Consider the following 24,260-nt stretch of genomic DNA (forward strand, 5'->3'; position numbering starts at 1 on the left):
GAAGGATAAACATTGTGGAAGGATCTTTGTCTTTCATTCTCTCTACTGTCTATTTCTTTTTACTTTATCCATCTTTTCCACTTGCCACAGTAAAATAAAGCAGCCAAGTAACATTTTTTCCCAGTTGCTGAAAGAAGATACCAGGGGAATTATTGCAAAATGACAAATGCTGGGTGTTCGCAACTGGTCCAAGTTCTCTTTTCAGCCATTATGATTTGTTTTTACAGGCTGGATTTATCACAATATATTTTCCTCTGTGAACAAACTGGATATTGATTTTAAATACTGTCATTGCAATGTATTAGAAATATTTCACCAATTTTGAGATTGTAGCTACTGTTACTAAGAGGGAATTATTATTTTATTATTCAACAGCTATATCCCTAAGCTTATAGGCTCTTAGTAGCTACTGCCATACAAATGCACCTTGCATGTTTATGTATTTCATTTCCAATAGACATGCAGCAGATAAAAGGTGCTGTTTGCTGGTTAAAAGTACTAAGATTCAGTACAAGAGAATAGATTCTCAAAATATCAGTATTATATGAGCTGACCCTGAACTGTTCAAAAATGAGCACTTTAAATAATTCAGTAACCCAGCCTCTATCACCTTGTTTCTCTCAGCCCTCAGACTCTCTTAAAGTAGGAGAGAAAGAATGGGACTATTGTTATCCCGAGAGCATGGCAGAGAGGAGATCTCTTTTATCAGCCCTAGGAACAAGCCAGTTCCTTGCTGCTGGGGAATTTGGAATTCTCCCCATCAACTCTTCATTTATGGTCAATGGATATTTTCCCTCTAGGAAAAAAAGGTGCATTACCAGAGATTAATTTAGTAAAGTAAAGATTCATATAGTTGCAAATGCTTTAGTCTTCGATACTAGCTTGCCCTGTGAAAAAAAATTTCCTCTTTTTTTGCTTTGTTAGTAGAACACATGATTGTTATTCTTAATAATAATTTTCCATTAACAAATGTAATTCATAATCACAATAGATTTCACTTATTCTACACTTAGTGGCCACATCCTTGAAGCTCCAAATTTTCTTATATACTGTTCCAGTACATAGTAGAAGACGGCCAAAGCAGGTAATGCAACTATTCCTTTATAAGAAGACACTATTCTTACTCAGAAGAATGTCAAATTAAAGATGGTATGTAACCTGCTGCTTTAATATTGAAGGTGCTTAGGATTCAGTGAAAAGGTCATTGAGATCTGTGGGAACCTTTCTACCAATTTCTAAAAGAGCGGATCAAGCCTTTACACTTGAGCACTTTTACATACATGAGTAGTCCTATTTGGACTTACGGATTTAAAAGGAAAGATCTGCTTTCTTACTTCTAGGTATCATGTTACTTCGTAGTATGAAACTGGCATTTGAGTTGCTTGGAATATATAAAATCATTATTCTAGTCTGGGAAAGCTTACAAGGAAGGAATACACAAGTATTTTCTGCCATCTAGTGGGCTTTGTTCAGAAAAGAAGTCTACACTCCTTTTAAAAATTAAGAAAATCACAGGACAGAGAAGGGAAAGGATTTCAGAGTTCTCTGCTTTCCCTATCGGAAGATTTTTAGCAGCAGAAAATTCCTACCAGAGTCAGGTTAGACAAAGTAGTCCTCTTTCTTCTCTTTAAAGTGTACGCTTACTGATTACTTCCATCTGAGCCAGATATTCAATGATGCAGTTTCATTTTGAGATTGATTTCTGAGTAAACAAGATTTAGCCCCATTATTTTTTTCAATCTGAGACAGATTAAAATAGTCTTGTAAACCCTCTTAGTGATTCATTCAGGTTTCTAGATATTGCATATATGAAGCTATTGGTGGGTGTTTTAATCTGCAAGTTGCTGGGCCACATTTTTAAGGGAAGCAGGTAATTTCATTCCCATTGACACTGATGGCTAGCATAAAGACCTTCCCTTTCTAAATTCTACATTGCAAATTCTCATAGTAATCTCTACTATTTTGGCCTTTTCACACAGTGGATTTACAGAAATAGAAGTCTAAGAAATTATTTGCTAAAGTGAGAGTGCAGTTATTGCAAAAGCCTGAGGTTGCACTTAGATTGGAAGAAAAGATGTACTTTGTGGTCCCGTATGTCACAGTCAGAGAACAGCTGGTCCTCTCAGATTGCATTTTACACTGCAGGACAGAATTTATATGCATTGACAAAGTTGAGTGAGTAAGTTTTCTAACTGTCTTGATGGTTTGCTTCAAAGTACTGCTGATCTTTCCCATCTGTGACAGGAAATGCTGTTTCCTCCATTTCTTCCTAAGTGACAATTTCCCGTTTGCTCAGGACTGGAACTAGGACTGTGCTGTAGGGCCAGCTCATATTCCCAAACCAGTATGAAGTGCTACTGCATCAAATATATAAAAATTCAAAAAGTTACCAAAAGAAACGCAAACATCTTCAATAAAATCTCTGTCTGTAATCTCCTTTGTACCCAAGTCACTCTGGGGTTCAATTAGAAAGGTATTTCAGAATCCTTTGCCAGATATCTCAAACTCCTAAACAATACAGGGAGACTTACTACTTCTTTCTCTGCCAAACTTAATTTAATTTTAATTTTGTCTCTGTAATATATCACATTATATATTATTCTGAATTTTCTCCTGTTCTCTGGAGTCCATTACATCCTTGCAGTGCCTGCAAAATGAGAATTTTACACATGCAGGCAGACAATATATACAGTTAAGTAAGCTTGTTGTATATGTAGTGACAAAACAGAGTTTCCATATTCTGTATTTTAAATCTTTGTTGGGAGGGAGTGGGGCTCAAACCCAGCAATATAAGAAACAAAGAAGATGTCCATTACAGGAGATAACAAAAGCGCTGCCTCTTATTCTGAGTCTAATTCAACAGCCAGCTTTTTCTTTAACAGATTTAACTCCTAATTGGATATAGCTACAGATTTATTTCTGTGGCAGGTTGGTATATTGAGAACTGGAGTTTATACTTCCCCCAAATAACCATGGGACTTAGTATCTATCGGTGCATTTAGGAGATATTTTGACTTGTCACAGTTTGCTCTGTTCTGGATTATGGAAATAAATCATCTGTCTTCATCTTTCCTTCTTTTGCAAGATAAAAATAATATTTGCCTTCAGTGAGAACATGGTATATGCTGACACACTTAACCAAAAGCAAATGAGGAGAAGCTGAAACCTTTATTTACTTTGAGACCCTTAAACAGCCCATGATAGCTCTGAACTGGCTTTTTCCAACTTTATATCTCAAATATAAAGATCAATCAATTGATCTGTCTGTCGTCTTTATGTCCAAGCAAAATTTCTGCATTGGTTTCATTTCAGTTGATCTAGAGATAGAGCATGACAGAATACAGAGTTTAAGACTGTTAAGAATTCTTGGCCTTTTCATATTTACTTGACTGTCAAGATATAAATCAACTTCTAAATTCTCTTGCTAAGATCAGAACAAACTTAATTTGAAACAGAACTGCATTGAGACTTATATTGCTGCCTTATTTAATTTATTCATTTTGAAGGTTCACATTTTGGTCATCAATGGTTTTAGAAGTTCACTCCCTTTGTAACACATTAATACAAAGGGAATTTAAATAACATCAAGGAACATATTTTCCACATGAATGAATAATCAAATATATTTGTTCAGTAACTGGATCTATGGGAAATGGAAGCATAGCATTATGAAGTGCTTTAATAGGTCATTCTTTATTTCAAATATAAGCCTTATCTATTTTGCAAATATATCCTACTCAAGCTACCTTCACTTATTTTATCTCCTTCCTGAGCTGTGCATTCTTAAGGTATTTTATCAATTCTGAAGTGTCATTGGGCCCCTAATTGGGTGTACTGGGTTATTTTCCAAGAGTATTTCTTTTGAAAAATCAGGCTACACATTTTATATTACAGTCTTTTCCCTTGCTTTTATTTTTCCTCCATTTGTTCCACATTTTCACGCCAAAGCAGAATACAAATACAACATAATCCTTTGTCTTCAGATAGTCTGAACAAAATTAGCAACTAGCAGCATTTGGTTCGATGTATTTAAATGTTTCCTGATCTGTGTGTGACCTACTGCAAAATGTCCATTCTTTGCATTATCTTTTTCTGAAAGAAAGGCGTGTGCATTTCTTCTGAATCCTTTCAGTACTTTGAAGTCACCTTACCTGGTTGGTAGACAGAGGGCTTTATGCTGGCAGTAGTAACAACTCTCATTTTTGAAGTAGCAGAAGGAGCAGGACTTTCACCGTAGCTTCCAGAAACTGGCATTGGTGTATATGACTGGCTTGTGTTTCTAAAAGCAAAATGAAGGTATGAGCAACTTTATAAACAGCAAAAGTTACTGATTGTGAAATAACAGATCTGGCAGCTTCCAAAGCACTCCAAGAGGAATGGTCCTTGAGAGCTACAGAGAGAATACTGTGAGTGAGATTCATTAGTCTTTACCATTGCTCAGAAAGGTTTGGACAATTCTTTGGAAAGAAAAATTATCTGAATAAGGCTTTTAAATAATGCCACGTTGCTCTTGCTGTTGCGGAAAATAGCTTACTGAAGGAATATGACAAATTTATTAAAGGAACTGTCAGTTTAACAATAGATCAGACTTCAGGAATATGCATACAGAGTTTGGGTTTTCTGTCCCTCTACAAACAGGCCTTTTCTTGTCTAAAATAAATCAATAAGGGATATCTTGCTGACTTAAAAAGATACTGGCTCAGCACAATTACTACTACTACAAATGCTAACTACTGTTTATAAGCACTGTACTCATTTCAAAAAGATTACAGTGACCTTTAATAAACTTCTGAAACTAACTTTTCCCTATTTAGGCTGAAACCACATTTTATGTTAATTTTTCTAATGTTCAGATTCAGCTAACCCAAAAGCAAATGAAATGCAATATTATGATGCAATTTCTGCATTCCGAGATTAAAAGCATTTGCTCAGGATTCCAAACATCAATAAGAAACAGTTTTTCTCTATTTTATGACTTGGATGGTGATTCCCAGTTTGATTATAGTAATACATCAAAATATATGCCTCTTCTATTTGCCTGTTACTTAGGATGGTTCTATTTGTAATGACTTTGCTTCACAGACCACTAACAGAGCATTACATACAAAGCAAGCAACAAAATAAAGGGAAGCAACAGATACTGAGATGTGTGCAGTAATAACCATTCACTATTGAACATCATTGTTATTCACCCTGAAAACATAGTTTTACTTTCTTTTCCCCTTCATTTTCACTATGTGCATGAACAAGGTCCCTATCCATTTGTGCTGACAATTTAGAAGTTATTTCCATAGTGGCTTTGTCTCTAGGAAAACATTGGTCAGCATGAGAAATGAAGCATTCCGTTTTGCCAGACCATTGGTCCATCTTGACTTGTACCTTCTTCAACAGTGGAATTAGATGCTATCTGGAGAGAACACGTTATCATTTTTACATATGGCAAACCCAGAAAATTCCTTCCAGTACAGGTTAAAAATATTCTGACAAATGTAAACTTTTGATTTTGAACAAAATAAACCTGTTCTCACAACACAGTCTTTTGCTACTCTGACAGTGCTTAAAGTATAGATCTGGTTTGCATAGCACTGATGCCTCAGGCTAATTTATTTTACCTATTTAGTTAGACCTAGAAACGTTGCTGTTGCTACAGTGACTATAGGTAATTATTTCTGTACTTAGTCTAGGGCTTAGGGCTGGATTTGGGTTCACTATACCATGAGTAAACAGATAAACTCCAAGCTAAACTATTTTAGTGGGTTTGTATTCACTGTAAATTCTGTTGTGAACTGTGCTGTGATTTTGAACCGCCAAAGCTGTTCTAAACACAGTAAGACTTTCTACTTTCCATTCTCACCATCTATTTCCTGTTGATACTTCCTTATCTGTAGTGCACACTGTACTTGGGGTCACTGAGCAGAGGATCGTTGCTCCTACCGTAGGACAGGCAGGAAGATTTACACTTCAGGTACGCTGGCTTCGCATACAGCCTTTAGCTAAACACACACTATCAAGACTTTTCCTTGTTTTAAAATCTACTATTCAGGGTAAACTAGACAGAAAATCAGTAAAACATACTTACCTTTACAGGCTTAGTGATCAATATTTACAATGTGGATTAAAAGATTTTAAACCATGTGTCATACAGCCTTAATCTGAAAACACATACACTCAGGAAAGTCTACTCCCAGATGTGCAGGTCCATTGGCAGAAAGACTCATTTGAAGGTCTCTTAATGCACAAAATACATAAAGAAGTTCTGAACCAGATTAGTGATATTTAGACTGTCATAAAGAAAGATCGTTTTTCAAAATACAAATGTTTCCCAAAGCTAATAGCAGGTAATACCATGCCGCTATATTTCCTTGTATGTTCAGGGAAATGAAGTTGAAAAAACCAAAACCAACACAGACAAACCCCACCCCCACCCCTCCCATATTCATAGTACCAAAATCATGGCAAAATTAAGTCAACTACTGAACTCTTTTACATAATATGATGCATATTAAATAGAGTAAGGAAGATAAAAAGGCTTGTCAAAGAGAAATAAAGTGTTATGCTACATCATTAAGGGTTTTAGTGAAGTTAAAAGATTTATCAGAATTTCTGCTGAAGAAAAGGAAGTAGCATGTGATTCAAATAGAGGGGAAAAAGGAGAAAAAGAGAAAAAAGAAAGAAAAGGAAAAAGGAAAGAAAAGAAAGAAGGAGAAAAAAGAAAGAAAAAAGAAAGAAAAAGAAAAGAAAGAAAAGAGAGGTGAGAAGAGAAAAGAAAGAGAAAAGAAAAAAAGAATAAAAAGATGTCCTAAGGACCAAAGATGCTTTAATGGAAAAGGAAGCAATGGCATCTCGAAAAGCAGTGAAAGCACCCTTACTGAATTTATCTGTAGCAGCCAATGGCATGTGATAGGCAACGAATTAAATGCTGGCTCTGAAAACTATTAGTTGTCAGAAAAAGAAAGAGATCATTTTTATGTTAACACTTCACTAAATGCCTACTAGCAGCAATAAATTGGTTTGTTAAGTGCTTGTAAAGTAGAGTAGCTGCACAACACATTTTTATACCTCTTCTTTGACTGGTAGCTGACGGAGGTGGAAGAGTGCCGGTTGAAACTAAAATGAGACAAAAGTTGTATTTGAAAAAATATACCAAGAAAATCGAGATATCTTGTCTTACAGTGACTTTCCTTATGAGTAAGAGGTGCTCTTAAGTGCTAAAGTAAACAACATGTACATACTTATAATCATATAAGATCAGTATTACATTTTTCTTCTCTTATTCAAGCTAGGAATCATAGTGAAACCTGACGGATGGTAACATAAAAAAATGAGCTGAGTATATTGCTCCATTAGTCACTGTCATTCAGTTTTGCTTATTCTTTAGTTGTGGAACTCTAATTCAACCACTGGGCTGTTTGCTTTGACATTCATCATTTATATGTACTAGCACAGAAAAACAAGAGTTTCCTTTTTTCAGTATCATAAGCTCAAGCTGCATCAAATCTTAAAAGCAAGCCTTGAATGAACCAAAGTCAAAACAAGCCTTGAATGAACCAAAGTCCAAAGATCAGCTAAGTTTCCTAGCTTATAAGGCAACTAGGACAACCCCACAGAAAAGACAGGCTTGGAAGTAGTTGAAGCAACAACACCAAGCCATCACATTCAACTTTTCCATTGCAGTACCATTCTATTGTTCATTTACTAAATGGAGTCTTAGATAAACAGGTAGATATTTTTTTTTCTTGGGGAAACAGCATCATTTCGGAACATAAATGATTAATTTCTGAAAATACAGGAAGTATTTAAAAGCCTGCACAATATATGATCTGAGAAACACGGGGATTCAGAATGAACACTGTCTAAATGCAGAGCAGTACAGGGCTACATGGCATCAATCACATCCCAAAGGAGTACAGCCCACATTTGCCAGAACTACCAGAAGTCTATCATATGCCAGTTATTTTCTTAGCTTCTGGAGAAGAGTTTTTCTTCCCTTTACCACAGACAGTGCTTGAATTAAAATCCTAAGATCTCAGAAGCTGCACCTTCCTTTTAGAACCATAATTGTAGCTCTTTCCATTGTTTCTCTTGTTTTTGTATTCCCAGAGTGCTGTCTCACTGGTTGCCCTGCTTTTACCCTCCAGATGGAATAACCAAATGCATAAAGAGCTTCGTAGCTTGTTTAAAACACTCCTGCTATGCTTTCTTCTTTGTAAGTAAGATTGTAAGTGAAAAAGTAAGATGACATGGCAGATTTAAAAGCAAGAGTAGCGTGATCAGTTAAGTATTAATGACTTAGTTCAAACATTCCTGTTTAGGAACATTATGAAGCTTTTACTCATGTTACGTGATTATGCATATGGCCTTGCTCACAAAAGCAAAGTCACTATAGAAGAGGATCTACCAAAATTCAAAATCAGATTTGAATAGTTAAGGACACTGATCAAGAAATCCTCCTGCATTTTCTTGGTGGACATTTTTAAGGTATCTAGAAGGAAAAAACACCAACAAACACTGGAAAAGTGCTGGTAAAATCTCAGCCTCATTCTACTTGAGCATGTTTTACAGGATGGGGATACTGTTGCAACTAAGGTAATCCATATTTTATTTTTAACTAAAATTATACAACACACTGCAATGCTCCAATGGTGTATGTCAAGTGGAAACTGGATTTTTAAGTCTGTATTTTGGCATGCTAATGAACTGCTTGATTTCTAAATTAAAACTATCAGATGCTCAAAAATTTGGATTATAAATTAATTTAGAGGCCTGGTTAAGTCCCTTAAGTTTGAATACACTAGCTATAATACGTAACAGTTTTTAAAACAAACATAGAAGTAGTGCACAAAGATAAAAACCCTATTTCAGCTGCAACAAACCCCTCCAAATCCAGACGGAGTTTGCTTCTTGCACCTGACTATCAGGGGAACGATTTTTTACAGGTCCTGCAAGTTTCTGATTTGCCTTTATGTTCCAAGGCTTGCTGAATTACTGGACTTCCAGGGCAAGCATTTGCTATGACAATAACATTTGCCTGCTGGTAATGCCTTGAAGTGTATGTCAGCATGATACCTGTGTCATCTGTTGGCCAGTAAGATTTTAGGGCAGTAGTGTATAAAGCTGATATGCTGTAGATCTTATATCTTTGACTCAAGTAATTGCCAGATATGAGCAATAGGTTTTAGCAGTCTGATTAAAGCATTGCTTTCTGAAATGGACAGCTGGTTTTCATAGATTCACAGAACCTTTCAGGGTGGAAGAGACCTCAGGAAGTGTCTCATCTAACCTCCTGCTCAAAGCAAGGTGAGCTCTCCGGTCAGACCAGGTTCTCAGTGTTTTATCCAGTGGTGTCTTGAAAACCTTCAAGAACGGAGTGCATACCTTCCCAGACAACCTGCTTCCTTTCAAAGGGGCAAGAAAGGGTAAAATGCTCCATGCCAATTTAATGCATGCGATAAAAGACAGTTGAATTGCAAGTAAATTTTAATATCTCAAGGTGATCTTTTTATCCTCATTACTCATTAAAATTGTGATTCACACTGATTAGTCCATGCTGATACATCACTACAAATGAATTTATAGTTTGAAGGCCTCACACTGCCTCCCTTCTCCCCGCTAAAGGAATGTGAAATTAAAGTGAAATGGATAGAGGCTCAATCAAGAAATAGTATTATATTAGGTCTAAGACAGCCATGCATGTAGTGTCAACAAATAATGGCCATCTTTACACTAATTTATTAGCTTTTTATATGTAAATTATACATAATTGTTGCTTAATTGTCATTTTGAAGACAACAATGAAAACATAGCTCTTTTATGGAAAAGCAGATTTATTCCAAAAGATAACAGAAGATATCTGCATCTAATTCTTATACCAAAAGCTATACCAGCAGTTGTCAATCTGTCCCAAGTAACTATCATATTCTACTCCTGACCAACATAGCTACCATACTTCAATGTGAAGAGTGCCTATTCTGGGATTCCAGTCTATCCATAATCCTGTGATTAATACACATGAATTATGAGCTTCTTAAATGAATAGCCTTCAGTTAAAAAAGTATGCATGCGTTAACCATTTTGTGAAAACATGCCTTCTGCCTACTTAGGTGGCCTTATTTTAAGGATTTCTATGATGATAAACTGTCTCTGAAAAGTTTCTAGACATCTACCACTTCTATAACTCTGATTTAAAAGCTCACGATGCTATGATTCACATATTCGTAAGGGTTTCTGAAGTTTTTAGATGACTCCGAGTATAGTCTTATAACTCAATAGTCCAGTTTTAGAATGCCCCCCCTGACTAGCAGCATCCTCAACATTCAGATCTTTGTCTGCCTTCACCTAGCCAGAAAGCTTCACAGAATAATAAAAACAAAATCCAAAGTAATGTTTATTTCTGAAATAAAGCCTTTTCTTAAAACTGGAAAATTTGTAGTTTTGACATCTTAAAAGTGTGATGTGTTCTTTAGCCCTCCCCTTATATCCTCCTATTCAAAATTCTCAGAAATTGTCAATGAGTAGAATCTATTTCACTCAAGTCTAAAAATGCCTTTCTAATCTTGGACAGGCAATAAAATAAATCTGATTAAGCTTTTAACAATGGAATGGTAATTTGTGATTTTATCTTTCTGCATTCCTCCAGAATTGTTCATTAAATGAAAGTCTTTTATTATCTGACTGTTTTTCTTGAAGGGGAAAACGAGGGCCTTTTGTGACATCAATGCTAATCTCAATGAAATATGTGTATATTGCAGAAATAAGAAGATGCAGACTACTACTAGGTGCAGGCTTCAAAGACCTATTATTAGCTATTATGTAAAATTCTCACTGAAGCTAGTAGAATACCAAGGAAATCTTTTATGCAAGTCTGTAAAAATATACCTCTCACAACAAGATTTATATGGGTCCTAAGATACAGACTGATGAAACATGAATAGATGTCCTCTGGCTGACCAGAATAGTCACCAAGGCTTCAGTGATGGATACAATTCAGTCCTCAACTGAGAGAAGCACTAGAACTAAGTCTTTTCTGTAGCTCAGAAGAAATAAACATATTTTGCATGTCAGCGTTTAATCAAGCTTAAATATGCACAGTTATTGTTGCTTAGGAAGCAAGGGACTGGTTATAAGAGGCTTCCAATTGTCGCCTACAACTATGTAGGACCCTCTTCTCACAGAGATATGTGATCGTTCCACTTGACTAAAAGAGATTTGTTAGTAAAACAAAGAGCGGATGAAATAGTACTGGTGACATTTAAGAGCCTAATCATACCACAGGATTGAACTGAAAAGCAGCGTAAGAATTACCTGTGAAATGCACTGAGCACTCTCCCAGGTAACAAGCGACAGGACGAGAGGAAACAGCCTGAAGTTGCACCAGGGAAGATTTTGATTGGATATTGAGAAAAATGTCTTCACTGAAAGGGTGATCAAGCATTGGAACAGGCTGCCCGGGGCGGCGGTTGAGTCACTGTACCTGGAGTCACCTTTTAAGTACAAAAGTCGTGTAGGTGTGGCTCTTAGGACACACGGTTTAGCGGTGGACTTGGCAATACTGGGTTAACAGCTGGACTCAATGATCTTAAGAGGTCTTTTCCAACCTAAATGATTCTATGCAAAAATTAGGTCTTCTTAAGGCATTTTATGATGGACACCCACAAATAATTCCCTAAATAACACCACTTTGGAATTTTGAAAGTTCATACATGAAACTAGATGTCAATGGCAGCAAACACCCTTGCATCTGTTCTTACCTTCTATTCTTGTTAACATTGTGGGGACATTCACCAACTAGTTTAATAGAAACTAAATTTATGATTAGTGTACTTCCACTCAAATAAATAGAATTACATCAGCAGTTAATTTTCTTTCTTATTTTTTATCAGCTCCATATGGGAATTACATCCCCTGTGTAATTCCCATGGCTGTAAACAGATGTTTACATCCTAAAACTCAGAACTCTTCTGATCTGTTCCATAGGTATTTCATTTTTGCATTGGTTTCAGCAATGTGAAGCCATCCAAAATGCTTTCAAGTATGTACCTATGCTGTTTTCTATGATACTCTTGACAAAGATCATTATACTTCTTGAAATGTAGCCTTCGAACTTGCATGTTTTGTTCATTTCAAACATCACCTTTGGGTGATTACTAGCTACCTTTTGATATCAAGATGAAAGACATGGATAATTATGATCTCAAATGCATTGCTGATTCAGTTTTTCATTATTTCTGAAGATTATATTCAAACAATCACTCTTAAAACCTACTGCTTTCTCCTGTTAGTCTTGACAAAGTGTTAATGAAAGCAATGAAAAAGCTTAGCAGTGAGGCAGTACAGCAGCATTCTCTCTTACTAGTGATAGATGCTACGTTTCCCTGTCAGTGCTCTTTCATTAGTCATGATTAAGAGCATAATAAAAGGTCTGTGATTCTGTGTTATAACCAAGAAAAAAAAAAAAAAAAAAGAAAGAAAAAAGTCTGTCATTCTCACCCAGTGTCACTAGACAACTATTTTCATTTTAAGATGGCAAAACCAGCAAAACCAACCAACTGAAATACCTTTGTTCCGAAAGGATCTTTTGGTCACATATCCTAAATCTAAAACTTAGGCATTTCCTAGCTTGGTTTTAATGTAAAGGATAAGGAAGAAAGCTGTTCCTTTAAACACATCATGCTTTTCAGTAGTCTCTGCTAAGTCAATCTCTTAAGCTGAAAACCTTAAACAGGAGAGAGCAACATAGAATAAACACAAATTAAGTTAAAATAAAAAGAAGAGAGCTTTACAGATATACCTAGACTGAGATGAGATTGCAGATGAAATAGTGGAAGCTGCTAATGACATGTTCTTGGACCCATGGAAAGGCTTAGGCTGTGAAAGAGAGCTGGGGGCTGCAAGCACTCTGCAGAAGACACAGTAAAAGCGTGAAAGCATGTACAAAATTATTTAACAGGGACAAAAATAGTGACATCAGAACCAGGCTTTGTCGGAGTTCAGGAAGACTGCTGCATAGTTACCAGGAACAGGTTTTCTGTAGCATACATCTGCAGACTTACAGAATAGCACAACCAAGCACACTCCTACAGAGCACAAGACAAAATGCACACATTATGTAAACATCTTAAAACCAGAGTCTATCAATAACCAAGAAAGACAGTGTTTCAGGACTGGACTTTACTAAATTATTCATGTTTTTATCTGCAAGATCTGAAGATGTTTGAGACTGAATTCAAGCCAAAGTTTTTTAATATGCAAGCAGTACCAGACAAAAGATTCTATTTAAAACACAAGTCAATGGCATGATTAGTTTAATAGAAGCATTTATTTTTGAAGCATATATTAGATAATCCATTTTCTTCATGTTACAGTTTCAACTGAGGGATAAAAATTACTTAAACTGTATCATTATTTCATGTCAAAGTGCCTTACGGCACAGTTCTGAATTACAGAATACCTTATTCAAACCTCCTTTGCTGGCTGGATGATTGATTTTCTTGCACTGGAATAAAAACACTGGAGTCTGGTAGGTCACGGTTAGGTAAAAACCGACTAAAGTGAGAAACGAAGTAGTTGCTATACGTAAATAATTCAAGTCAACTAGCAAAAATTAAACAAGAAGTAGAGCCAAGAGAACATTTGCAATTTCATTTACACAAATCTAAGATATGACAGACTATATCCTAGGTCTCAATTATTTGAAGTAGTTTCCATTACTGAAAGCGTTTTTTCCCTTGTATTTTTAGAACATGCTAAAACATACATCTTCGAGGAATATTCATTTAGTAAAAAAAAACACAGAGAAAAGAATAATATGCACCAAAGGAATTCACTCTTACTATCTGCAAAATTACTATAATGTGACAGCAGTATAAACCCCATGTTTCTTCACAGACTGTCTGACAGCTTTTAGTATACAACTGTAGATCCTACTGTACCACAAGTGTTCTGAATGCCTACCTCCTTGAAACTCACCGTAGCTCTGTGGCTAAATCTCATTAGAGAAAAAAGAGTAGACAAATCTAATAGAAATTGATTGAAATTAATAGAAACTTAATACCCTACAGAGCAAGTCAGTCATGAAATGTGTGGTTCTACTGACATGTCCACTAAGTTTCACTGACACCTGCTATGATATGATAAGCTCAATCACGTGACTAATGACATTTTCTGATTTTCCATTTCATGTCATACTACAGAAACATTACTAAGAGAACCTTCATTCACTGTAATATTATGAGGAGTTGTTTTGGTTTTAATACAAGCAGTGAAGAAACTTCTCTCATTTTAACCCTAGACTTGCTTTCTGAAAATGTAAGCTGTATTACAGACTTAAAGCTATATTTTTAGGGCGGTTTTATTTTGCAAATTATTTGCAAACATGAACAAGGTACTTCAAAGTAAGAAAACACACCTAAATATACAATAGCATATATAATAGGTTACAGCTTTTGCATACTACATTCTTAAGTTAAGAATGTGTATGCAGCATTTTCAGAGCCATACAGGGGTGTACTTGCGGAAGGACAAAGCAATGAAGCATTACCTTTGGAAGGAGGATGAGAAAGACTCTTGCACTACTGAGGTGGTTGCTGGTGGTGTCATCAGACTGGCTGTGTTTTGAGCAGCAGTAGCAGGCTGATGGGCTGAAGCATGTGCAGGAGCAGAGGCAGAACTGGTAGACACCGGAGCATGCTCAACAGGGGTACTAATTAGAGTTAAATTAAATAAAACAAGAAGCATCTTCAGAAGAGGCATATTTAAAAGTAGAGCATAAAACCTACTATGTTTGAACCTGAAGCTGCAAACATAGTAGCAGGCCGTGTTACTGAGGGAAAAGCACAATTATGCAAAGAAAAAAGAAGAGATTTGTTAAGCCTTTTTGGATGTGCAGTTAAGACTGTAATGCAGTTTTGGTCCTGCTTGACTGAAATTTATCCCAGGCGTTATACAGCATTTAAGTCCTGCTCCCACTGAAGCCAGTGGTAGGAAATGTGGCACGCAGTACTTAAATGGTTGCAATCAGCCTGTCACAAACTTTGGGCTCAGATAAATTTCACACAATATTTACTCCTGGAGCTGAAGTTTATGTTGGGAGTAAATTTTTTAATTAGATGAAAGAAAAACAATTTAAAGGGTGTTATCATAGTTTATGATAGCATCATCATATTATCATCATTATCATGGCAGGTTTCCTGCAAGTTCTGATAGTCTAGAAATCCACTCAGCCCAGTTTTGTGTCAGTTTTAATCAGTCTCATGCAATACAGGTAGTGGAAAGATGCTTAAAAGGAGCCCATTCATCTCTGACCTAAATTCACCTCACATTGCACTGGCCAACCCATCAAAAAATAAGATGCCTTTTTATACCTAGAACAGTATGCAAAATACAAGGGGAAGATGGAGCATAAAATTTTACGACACCAGTTTGAAAACTACTTGGCTGATGAGTGTGAGTTGTTATCCTTGTGACCCTCTCGTGCTTTTGTGGCACAGATAACATGGAACAGAGAAATATTACAGTTTAATTCATTTTGTCTTTATTTGATTGCAAAATAGATTAATTGAAATTAATAATAACAATAAAAATCTAGTCTCGTACCCTGTGGCCATTTTAGTAACCTACTGAACTACTAGTGTCTTTCATCACCTCCTATCAGAGGTTATTAATATATTTCATGCTTATTAATATATTTCAGCCTTGCAGCCTCACTGAAATTTGGAAAGTATTACTCATCACTTACAGACAGACAAATGGGGCAAAGTTATCTATTAGACAGCTTTGCAAAATAGTTTAGTCAAAGCCATCCACTGCTAAGAAATGAACAGTCTTTTGGGAGGTTGTTTATTGTCTCCCCACTAGCTCTTACATCAAATGAAAAAAAAATAATCATTAAGTGGACTTAAAAGGTTCAAGTTATTTGCTGACCGTTTCAACGCACTTAATATCAGCAAAAGAATAATGGTATGTACATTCATTATTCCCTTGTGAATAAACCTAACAAAAATCACTAGGTCATTTAAAACTAAAAGCAGGGGCAGGGTAGGGAAAAGGAGAAACAAGAAGAGACAAAAGCTTAATTTTGTGTTTAGGCAGATTTTACTGCAGATCTTATTAATTATTATCCACAGAACAAATAAGCCACTGAAAAATGACTAATGGCAATTTGATTATTCAGATTATTATACTATTCCAGTGCATAGCCTTCTGTGACGAGTGTATGTCCCCCAGGCATAAGGAACATTTTTTCTTGATGCCATTTTATTATGCTGTAGATCCATTTTCTTTAGTAGTTATCCTAATACATTATTTTTTTTTTTTCTTAAATCAGGGCATTACTGTACATGACGTAGTTGTCTTGTCCGTAAGCAGTGATATAAGAACATAAGAGATAGATTTTTACTTCTTTTGACCTAAGTCATATGTATATTGCCACATGTCTGGATTCTTACAAATTACTCCTATCAGGGTGATGATGGAATTTGGCAATTCTTTGGCCCAAAATATTCTTTCCTGAGCACACTAAGTATCAAATAACAAAAGAAAGCTTACAGTTCCATGACTGTTTTTCAGCCAAACCTTAGCCCTCTGACAAAAGCAGAAAATCAGTGTTTTCTCCCTTATGAGTTTCGTCTGCAATTGTATGCATACCAAGTGAGCTCCTCAAAATACTCATCCTGTTTGCAATTCTGGTTTTCAAATCATTACACCAAAAGTTTCGCAACAGTTTTGCAACAGTTTTTTCATCATGATACGCATTTGAAATTCAGATCAGTGCTTCCATCTTGATGCAATTTGCACTGTGATGTAAATGCTTCCGCTTCACTAATACAGTACCAATCACACAGGCTATGAGGCAGAGTGCCTGTATATTGTACATCACAGCTGTAGATTATGGGCTAGGCTGTTACCGAGTTTTCATACTTGCAGGATTTTTTTTTGCCCTGTGCAACAGTAGGTACTGAAATTGTCACATTAAAATGTGTCGAGTCAAAATTTAGTACTTACGTATCTTTGATTTAGCAAACAGGAAAGGACTGAATCTATACTGCACATAAAAAATGAAGCTTTATATATGTTCTAAAACCAAACTAAGATTGCACCTATGTTGTCTTTCTATTTTCCCTGATGTGAGAGGGATTTTGCTACAGATTTCAGAAGTCACAAAATGATACCTTGAATAGAAGAAAACAGTGTGTATATATACTTAAAAGAATAGAATAAGAATATTTTTAAGAGAAAACAGTGATATATACTTAAAAGAAAGAAAAAAAAAAGAATATCTGTGGACATGGACCTGTGTGGAGATAGATTTGAACTGGACAAACATATATAAATAAAATAAATGCAAATATACTGGAACACCTTATAAACCTTGAAAGAAATACAAATTTTATCTTGCATGCTGTTTGTAATAGGTTTTTTGGTGATTTAAATGTTAGAGGCTTGATCACCTTCCTGCAGCGTAGGATATATTAATTAATTAATGGAACAAGGAATTGGAATAAATATAGATGAAGTACAGAAAACTTTAAAATCAGGATGATCTGATTACACAAATTATATGCAGTTGGTAACTAATTCTCTGCTCTGTTTTATAGAAAGGACTCAGACTGACTGTTTTTATTTTAACCAGTATAGATTTTAAATAATTTTATTTAGATATTCAAATAAGATAACCTAACTTTTTTTTTCTAAACACTGCCTAATTTCTAGTTTTTCAATCGGATTTTTTTTTTCTATTTTTTTTTTTAGTCCTTCAGGTGCAGAAGAATTTTAAGAACTAATAAATGTGAATGCTGCTTTATAAAATAGATCATCAATTAAAATAGCTTCATTGTTACATGTTGACCATATTAAAAAAAAATCTGTATTCTGTACACTTTTAATCTTTATAGTATTTTGTATTTTAAGGAAATCCAAAGGAAATGGATGTTCTCAAACATCTCCATGTATGTGGTCACAAACAAACATAAAATGTACAATGTAAGTTAGGTGGATGAAAACAAACACATATATCTCTTCTCAGATGATTTTCAATCACAAAAAGGAACACAGATGAGTAGAGGTTAAGAGGATAATAAAGGTTAACAACCATAATGAGAAAACACAGGCAACAAACACACTCTAACATTTAAAAAAATTAGTGCCAATTAAACTTCTTTCTTTCAGTAAAGTCCTAGGTTCTGACATTTGCTGTCTGAAAAACAATTGAGTGGATTATTAAAGCAGTACTTAGTTTCCTTTATGTAACACCTGAAGTTCTTTTTGTTTCAAATCCTCCAACAGATCTCTTGTAAGGAACTGGAGATATAGGGAACAAAAATAAAAATGAATAGGGGAAAAATTATCTCTTATCATAGCATTTGTAGAAAAAAGTGCTGGAGAAGGTGTTTAGAGAAAGACATAACACGGAAGAGCTTTGCATTCGAATATTGGAATGTCTGTAGAAGTACAGTGAACCGTTTCTCTGCAGAGGGTGCTTAATGACTGTTTCCTTCTTATCGCAGGTGTGATCCTTGAGAGTGCTGCTTAAAACATAAAACTCACGCAAACTAGAAGTTGTTGGAATTTGTAGAACTTGGAAACGCCCATTGCCTAAAAGGCAGATGTCTGTCTGAAGGAGTTAGAGGTTGTTATTACCAAACCATTCCAAAGCTCCAAACAGGTCAGTTATGCAGTTACACGTCACAGTGTACCTTTGATTACTGGATGAAGTAAGAGGGACTTTCTGGCCAGTAGTGATGAAACCGGCCTCCCTCTGACTTGTACCCGCTCCAAGCCTCACAGACCCCTTGGAGGCCACTGGCTTAGCATTGTCAGTGTTGGCATCCATGCTGCACGGTTTAGGAGGATGCCAAATACTTGACGTCACATACTGTGTCGCATGCGTAGTAGCTGCAGGCCTGGGTAACAAAGATTACAAGGGGGTTTGTAAATGAGGCATTTCCTAGGTAATAGCAGGTATTTGAGGGAGAGACAGAATTCCAGCCTTAATAGAAAAAGGTTTGTGTGATTTTTTTGGTTTTCAGAGATTCATGTGCTTAATGTCTATCACAACAAATAAAGCAGCATTTTAGAATGCTAACACCTGGCCCTTTAAGACAGCAGGTTTTATATGGAGTAAAGCCTTCAGAAAAAAAACCCCAACAAAACAACCCAAACACCAACCCCTCCAGCCCAAATCAGAAATGCTAAACCTCATAACCAAAAAAGAAGTTAAGTCTAGATTTAGTAATGAAGGCTTTGTTTTTCTGTCTTTTCTTTTTTTTTTTTTTCCCCTGGAAGATTTATATCTGTAAATATCCAGTGTCTTCTTTTTATATCCCTAAATTCCTTATACCGTAGATCATCCTGATATTGCAGACAAAATCATGACAAATCTTGGTAGTTCATTAGTTTATTACTGCTTAAGACCAGGAAAGGCTTTAAGAATTAAAAAAGGTACCTTGTGTTAAATCTGGAAACCATATTGCTAGGAATATCAAAATAAGACACATAGCAGAGCTATGATGATAACAGAGGTGGAGAAAAGCTATGGTATGACAAACCATGCAAGATTAAAGCAATGTAATATGACATTAACACCCGTCATACATCACAAATTGTTCCTGGTAAAATAAAATAAAATATTTCAGTGGAGCAGCTGCATAGTCCTGTAGATGATTTTATACAACTGAAACTGCTAGTGAAATGTTTACGTGCATTACTTGTTTTTTCAATTTAGTTTATTTACTGTTGTTATACAGGAATCAATGGGTTTATTTCATTATTTGGACAAAATGAATTTAAGAATAAAAATCAATTTTCCCTACTCTTCCAAGTGCCAGTTACCATTGCTTGTGTCATTAGTAATGACAACGCTTGCACTTGGATTTAAACTCTGCAACCTTTATTCAAAAGTGAGCAGTCTCACAAAAAACAAGCAAAAAAAGTGATGCACATTGTTTAGGCAGGAATCAACAAAACAGAGGAAGGCTTTGAGATAGAATTCCTTTCATGTCAAACTAATAAAAGGCATTCATCTGCTCAATTAAACAATTGTCCAGGTTCACTCAAGAAGTACCTGTGTTTCAGTACTTGTGTGTTTTAGTATATGAACCAATAGAAAACAGTACACTTCTGTACATAACTGCAAAATGTGCTGAGGTTCTTTGGGAGAAAACAACTGTGGAAACGAAAGAACTTACTTCCAGAGATACTGTTTTTGAACCTCATAACCTGTCGAGGAACAATCAAGATATGCAAGAATCTGGTATGTAAACCTTCTTAAAATATGAAAAAGATAATACTTTTTAGATTTTAAAAACATCTTGAACAATCTAGACAAAGTTTAAAATGGAAATTGTTGTTACAATTTTGTCCATCACAAACTGACAATACTCCATTCAAGAACATTTGATCAAAGCTTTTTATTTTCCAGGTTTCTAAGTTCTGAGAAACATGATCCCCACATGCCCCATCTCACAGAGCTTTCTGAAGTCTACACTGGAAAGAAATGCCTGAAGAACCCATTTAGTTGTAACCGCTACATTCATCATCTGCTCTAACAGCATATAAATTTCACGGGTTTGAGGTAAGAACAATATGGGGAAAGTGGAAGTAAACTCTGAATAGGAGGCAAGCCAAACAAACAGAGCAAACATTACCTGTTTTGTGATGCTGCTGCGACATTTTCCTTGTCTCTGTGAAAGGAGGGGATACAATATGAATAAAGTAAATGCAATTGCCAGTGGTGGTCAAAAAAACCACCAAACCAACCCAGGAAGAAAGAAGATGGGTTGAGGAGAAATGTTTGGTTGCAAAAAGCATCCTAGAGTGGTTGCTCATATAGTTGTGAGAAACCTCTTCAGCTCTCCAAGTGAAATCCAACAAATATGCAAGTTTACTGTATGCTTCTCAGTTGCAAACAACTTTATTTCAATATTAAAGTAAGATGAAGGAAATTAACAGTTATGAATCAGACACTGCATGTATGTATGTAATTTCAGGCATAGTTTTGACTTTAGCAAGTTTCCTCGTAAAAGAAAATTTCAATAATATTCCAACAGAACGTGTTCTGATGCCAACTCCAAGTGGTAAAAATAATCAGACTGGGCAGTCCTCAAGGATCCAATATTTTGAAGTGATAAGCAGCTAAAGGTTTAACAAAGATTCATACAAGATAGATTTTATGTGTCTGGTAGCACTTAAACATTATCTGTCCTAGTAAGTACTAGTTTTCTCAATCTAAGTCAAATTAGGAACAAGTGCAATCATTCCTTCATTGAGGTGAGGAGTAAGTCAGCCTCAATTTCAGTGGTAGAGAATTAGGCTGTTATTCTCTAAACACACATACACGCTTACAAAAATAACTATCAGTTTAAGTGTAAGCAACTGTGTATCTGTGAGAAGCTGACATAGGTATTTTCATGAAGAATAGAATCCTTTAGCCTTAGACTCCTAAGTCTGAAATCCAATTACGTTAAGTAATTGAGATAGTCTCAATACTTAGCAATTTAGTGGGTGGTTGCATCCTTTCCTATTTAAGGGATTGCGCTGGAATGTCAACAAGTTTAAAGTTGAAATATGCAAAATGAGAACATGTTTCTTAACTGGAATCTAAAATTACAAACCAGAAAGCAAACGTCCTCATTTACCCAACTGAACCTTCTTTCTGAGAAGTCCTTTGAAAAAAAGGAATAGACGTATTTGTTTATGTGGTTTTGTTGAGTTTCAGTCATTGTCTTACACCATGTTTAGAAGGCTATTCGGTAACATTTTCCACGTTATTAGTAGTATTTCATGTATTTCTATCTGTTCTATCTCTGTGTTTATGTATGTACATCACGCATATACATACAGTCACATGTCCTTTCCTTAGTTTACCTCCAATAAAGTTATAAAAACCAGTCCAGTTTACATCAGCAAAGTTTGGACATAGGTGATCTCTACCAATTTTTAAAACCTCTGACTAAAATGTAACCCCTAAAATAGATGAATTGAAGCCTCATTTTCAAACCCAGAAGTAGATCTGAAATGGCCCTCAGATGTGGCTGCATGACTAAGATGTTATGGTGGTCAGAATGGGAGAACCTGTCATGAAAGCAAATACCCTCATAAGATCCATGGGCTCACCACTCTAAAGCAATGAGAAACCAAACACTATCTTTATGGTAACCAAGCCGTGAGTTCACTGGAACATCAAGTATAGGAAAGCCAGGATGAAGCAACGTGGAGGAGGATGGATTAGAAACTGTGTGTGTGGCAGGCAAAGCGTTAGTATACCAAGAGCCATAATCATGCGAGAACGTTAAAAACTACAGTCACAGCCTGGAAAGCATAAAGCACTGTTTATTTCCAGTGTTACTAGATATCCTATGAGAAATTAGTCAAGACCAAAAGGCAGGCAGTTGGGGTCAGGCAGGATAGCGTTAGGCCTCTGTTGTTACTGTCAATCTGATCCAAACTTTTCTGCTCCACTAGCTGCGGCTATACTGAAGAACGCAGAAAAAGGTCACTTGACTTTGAGGTCAGAATTTCACAAAAGCTTGTTCCTTGAGCGTACAAGTATAGGATAACAGTAATGATGGCAGGGGAGTTGTGCAGGTTAAGCGGGGAGAGAGAAGTATGGTAAACATACTTCCACAGAATAAAGCAAAGGAAAAGGTAGAGAGTAAAGGGAAAGACAAGTTCAAAGGCACACAGTACTTCACGGTTTTCTTCCAGGAACTATTTCTCTCCCCAGTCAACAGCAGTAATTCCCATTTGGCTAACAGTGAGAAAGGCTCAAGATCAGATGTGTCTCCTCTTGGCAATACTTGCATTTTGAGGAACAGACTATTGGATTTCCAGCCTTTACAATCAAACATGTTTTGCTATCTAAATGCAGAATTAATTTTACTTTTGAGTCAAATACATCCCTCGGGCAGGCTCAGTGAAGTCGATACCTTCACAACATGAAAGAATTTGGCTCACAACATGAGCAGTTTGTATCTCTGTGGCTACACAGGCGGCTCAAATAACTGACAGTAGTGGGTAGTAGTTTTGAGCTGTCTGGGAGAGATTTAATATTAATGGGGTTTTTTTGTCTGCAGCACTTTTAGTCCGCAGCTGAAATAGCTTTTGATAGAAGGGCCTTAGTCGATGACTGTTCTGAGAGAACAGTGCAACTCCCACAGATTTTATTAAATGTTGGACATATTTCTCAAACAAGATTTATGCAATATACTGTCTTCCCAATTATACTGTATATTGTACAATGAAAATTGTGAAATGTTTCCTTATCATAAATATATGCTACATGATATGGTCACAAAGACAGAGTGAATGAAATGGTAGAAATAGTCTTTCCCTCCCACACACTAGCAAGAATTATAGTAGTTTGAGTAACAAAATGTAAAATTAATTTGCAAGCCAAGCTTGTGTGCACTACTGGATTCTAAACAGAGCCTGAAGAAACTTCAGTTTCCAATAAATGAGTCTGTTGAATCTGAACTGTATGTACTGGACACTGGAATACTTTCCCACTCAGTTTCATTTTTAGAAACTAAATCTAAAAGATTCCCAAACAAACTTGTACATGTAACAGGTAACCTCAGATATGGAGCTTGTGCACCTTTCATCTACCTTCTCCTTAGAGGATAAGGGATCTGGACTCTCTCTCCTGAACAGTTCCTCTCTGTTGCATTAAAATGATGCAGAGACAGAATCATTTAATCTGTAATGAAGATCTGCTGACATAAGAAACATTAGGCATCCTGAGAGACCACATGCTCTTTTAACTCGGTCTTTCAGTACTGAAGCAGTAAGTGAATACTATAATTAATTTTTTCTTCATATTCTCATGGAGCAAAACTATTTTTCTTGTTTTACAAATGAAGAACAAAAACTTAACAGAATTGCTTATGGTCAAAAAGAAGGTCCACGGCAGGGCAAAGAACTGAAATAAGTTCTCCTGAATCCCAGCTCAGTATTTAAAAGCTCACCCTCTTTAGTAAGAAATTGTGGATTTTTTTAACAAATTTTACTATTCAGTTTATCAGTGTTTTCCTGTATTGATCATACAATAGTCCTCTATAGAACATGACAAATATATACTGGCCTTTTTTCGAAGAGAAAATAGTTGCTAGAACTTACAGATTATTAGGGTCTCTATCTATTGAAATAAATACCACTATTCTAGTACTATATTATGGATTTGCAGGACTTGTTCTTATTAGACTTTTAAAAGCTTTTATCCTAACATACTTATTCGTACATAAATATTTTTGCCTAAAACTAAAATTTCC

The 24,260-nt window shown here is 35.8% G+C and overlaps 1 protein-coding gene and 1 long non-coding RNA gene across 14 annotated transcripts in view; one reads left to right on the top strand and one right to left on the bottom strand.

Moving 5' to 3' along the window:
* LOC114011959 (uncharacterized) overlaps positions 1 to 24,260 on the top strand; it is a 59,054-nt gene that overhangs the window by 23,581 nt on the left and 11,213 nt on the right. For both annotated transcript variants that reach the window (XR_003554125.2, XR_008744777.1), the window contains exons 3-4: positions 18,501 to 18,658; positions 20,414 to 20,566. This is a non-coding gene — a long non-coding RNA (uncharacterized LOC114011959). The remainder of the gene's footprint in view (positions 1 to 18,500; positions 18,659 to 20,413; positions 20,567 to 24,260) is intronic.
* The window catches only part of LDB3 (LIM domain binding 3), a 128,660-nt gene that overhangs the window by 13,668 nt on the left and 90,732 nt on the right, over positions 1 to 24,260 (bottom strand). For 8 of the 12 annotated variants that reach the window (XM_055790171.1, XM_055790002.1, XM_055789794.1 and 5 more), the window contains 5 exons: positions 20,640 to 20,675; positions 14,537 to 14,698; positions 12,788 to 12,895; positions 7,060 to 7,107; positions 4,152 to 4,279 (listed from right to left, as the gene is read on the bottom strand). In XM_055790171.1, coding sequence (XP_055646146.1) covers positions 4,152 to 4,279; positions 7,060 to 7,107; positions 12,788 to 12,895; positions 14,537 to 14,698; positions 20,640 to 20,675 — 482 coding nt within the window. The remainder of the gene's footprint in view (positions 1 to 4,151; positions 4,280 to 7,059; positions 7,108 to 12,787; positions 12,896 to 14,536; positions 14,699 to 20,639; positions 20,676 to 24,260) is intronic. The other 4 variants (XM_055789945.1, XM_055789894.1, XM_055790051.1 and 1 more) reach the window with 4 other exon arrangements.

This window comes from Falco peregrinus, chromosome 1 (assembly GCF_023634155.1).
Source record: "Falco peregrinus isolate bFalPer1 chromosome 1, bFalPer1.pri, whole genome shotgun sequence".
NCBI classification, from domain to species: Eukaryota; Metazoa; Chordata; class Aves; order Falconiformes; family Falconidae; genus Falco; species Falco peregrinus.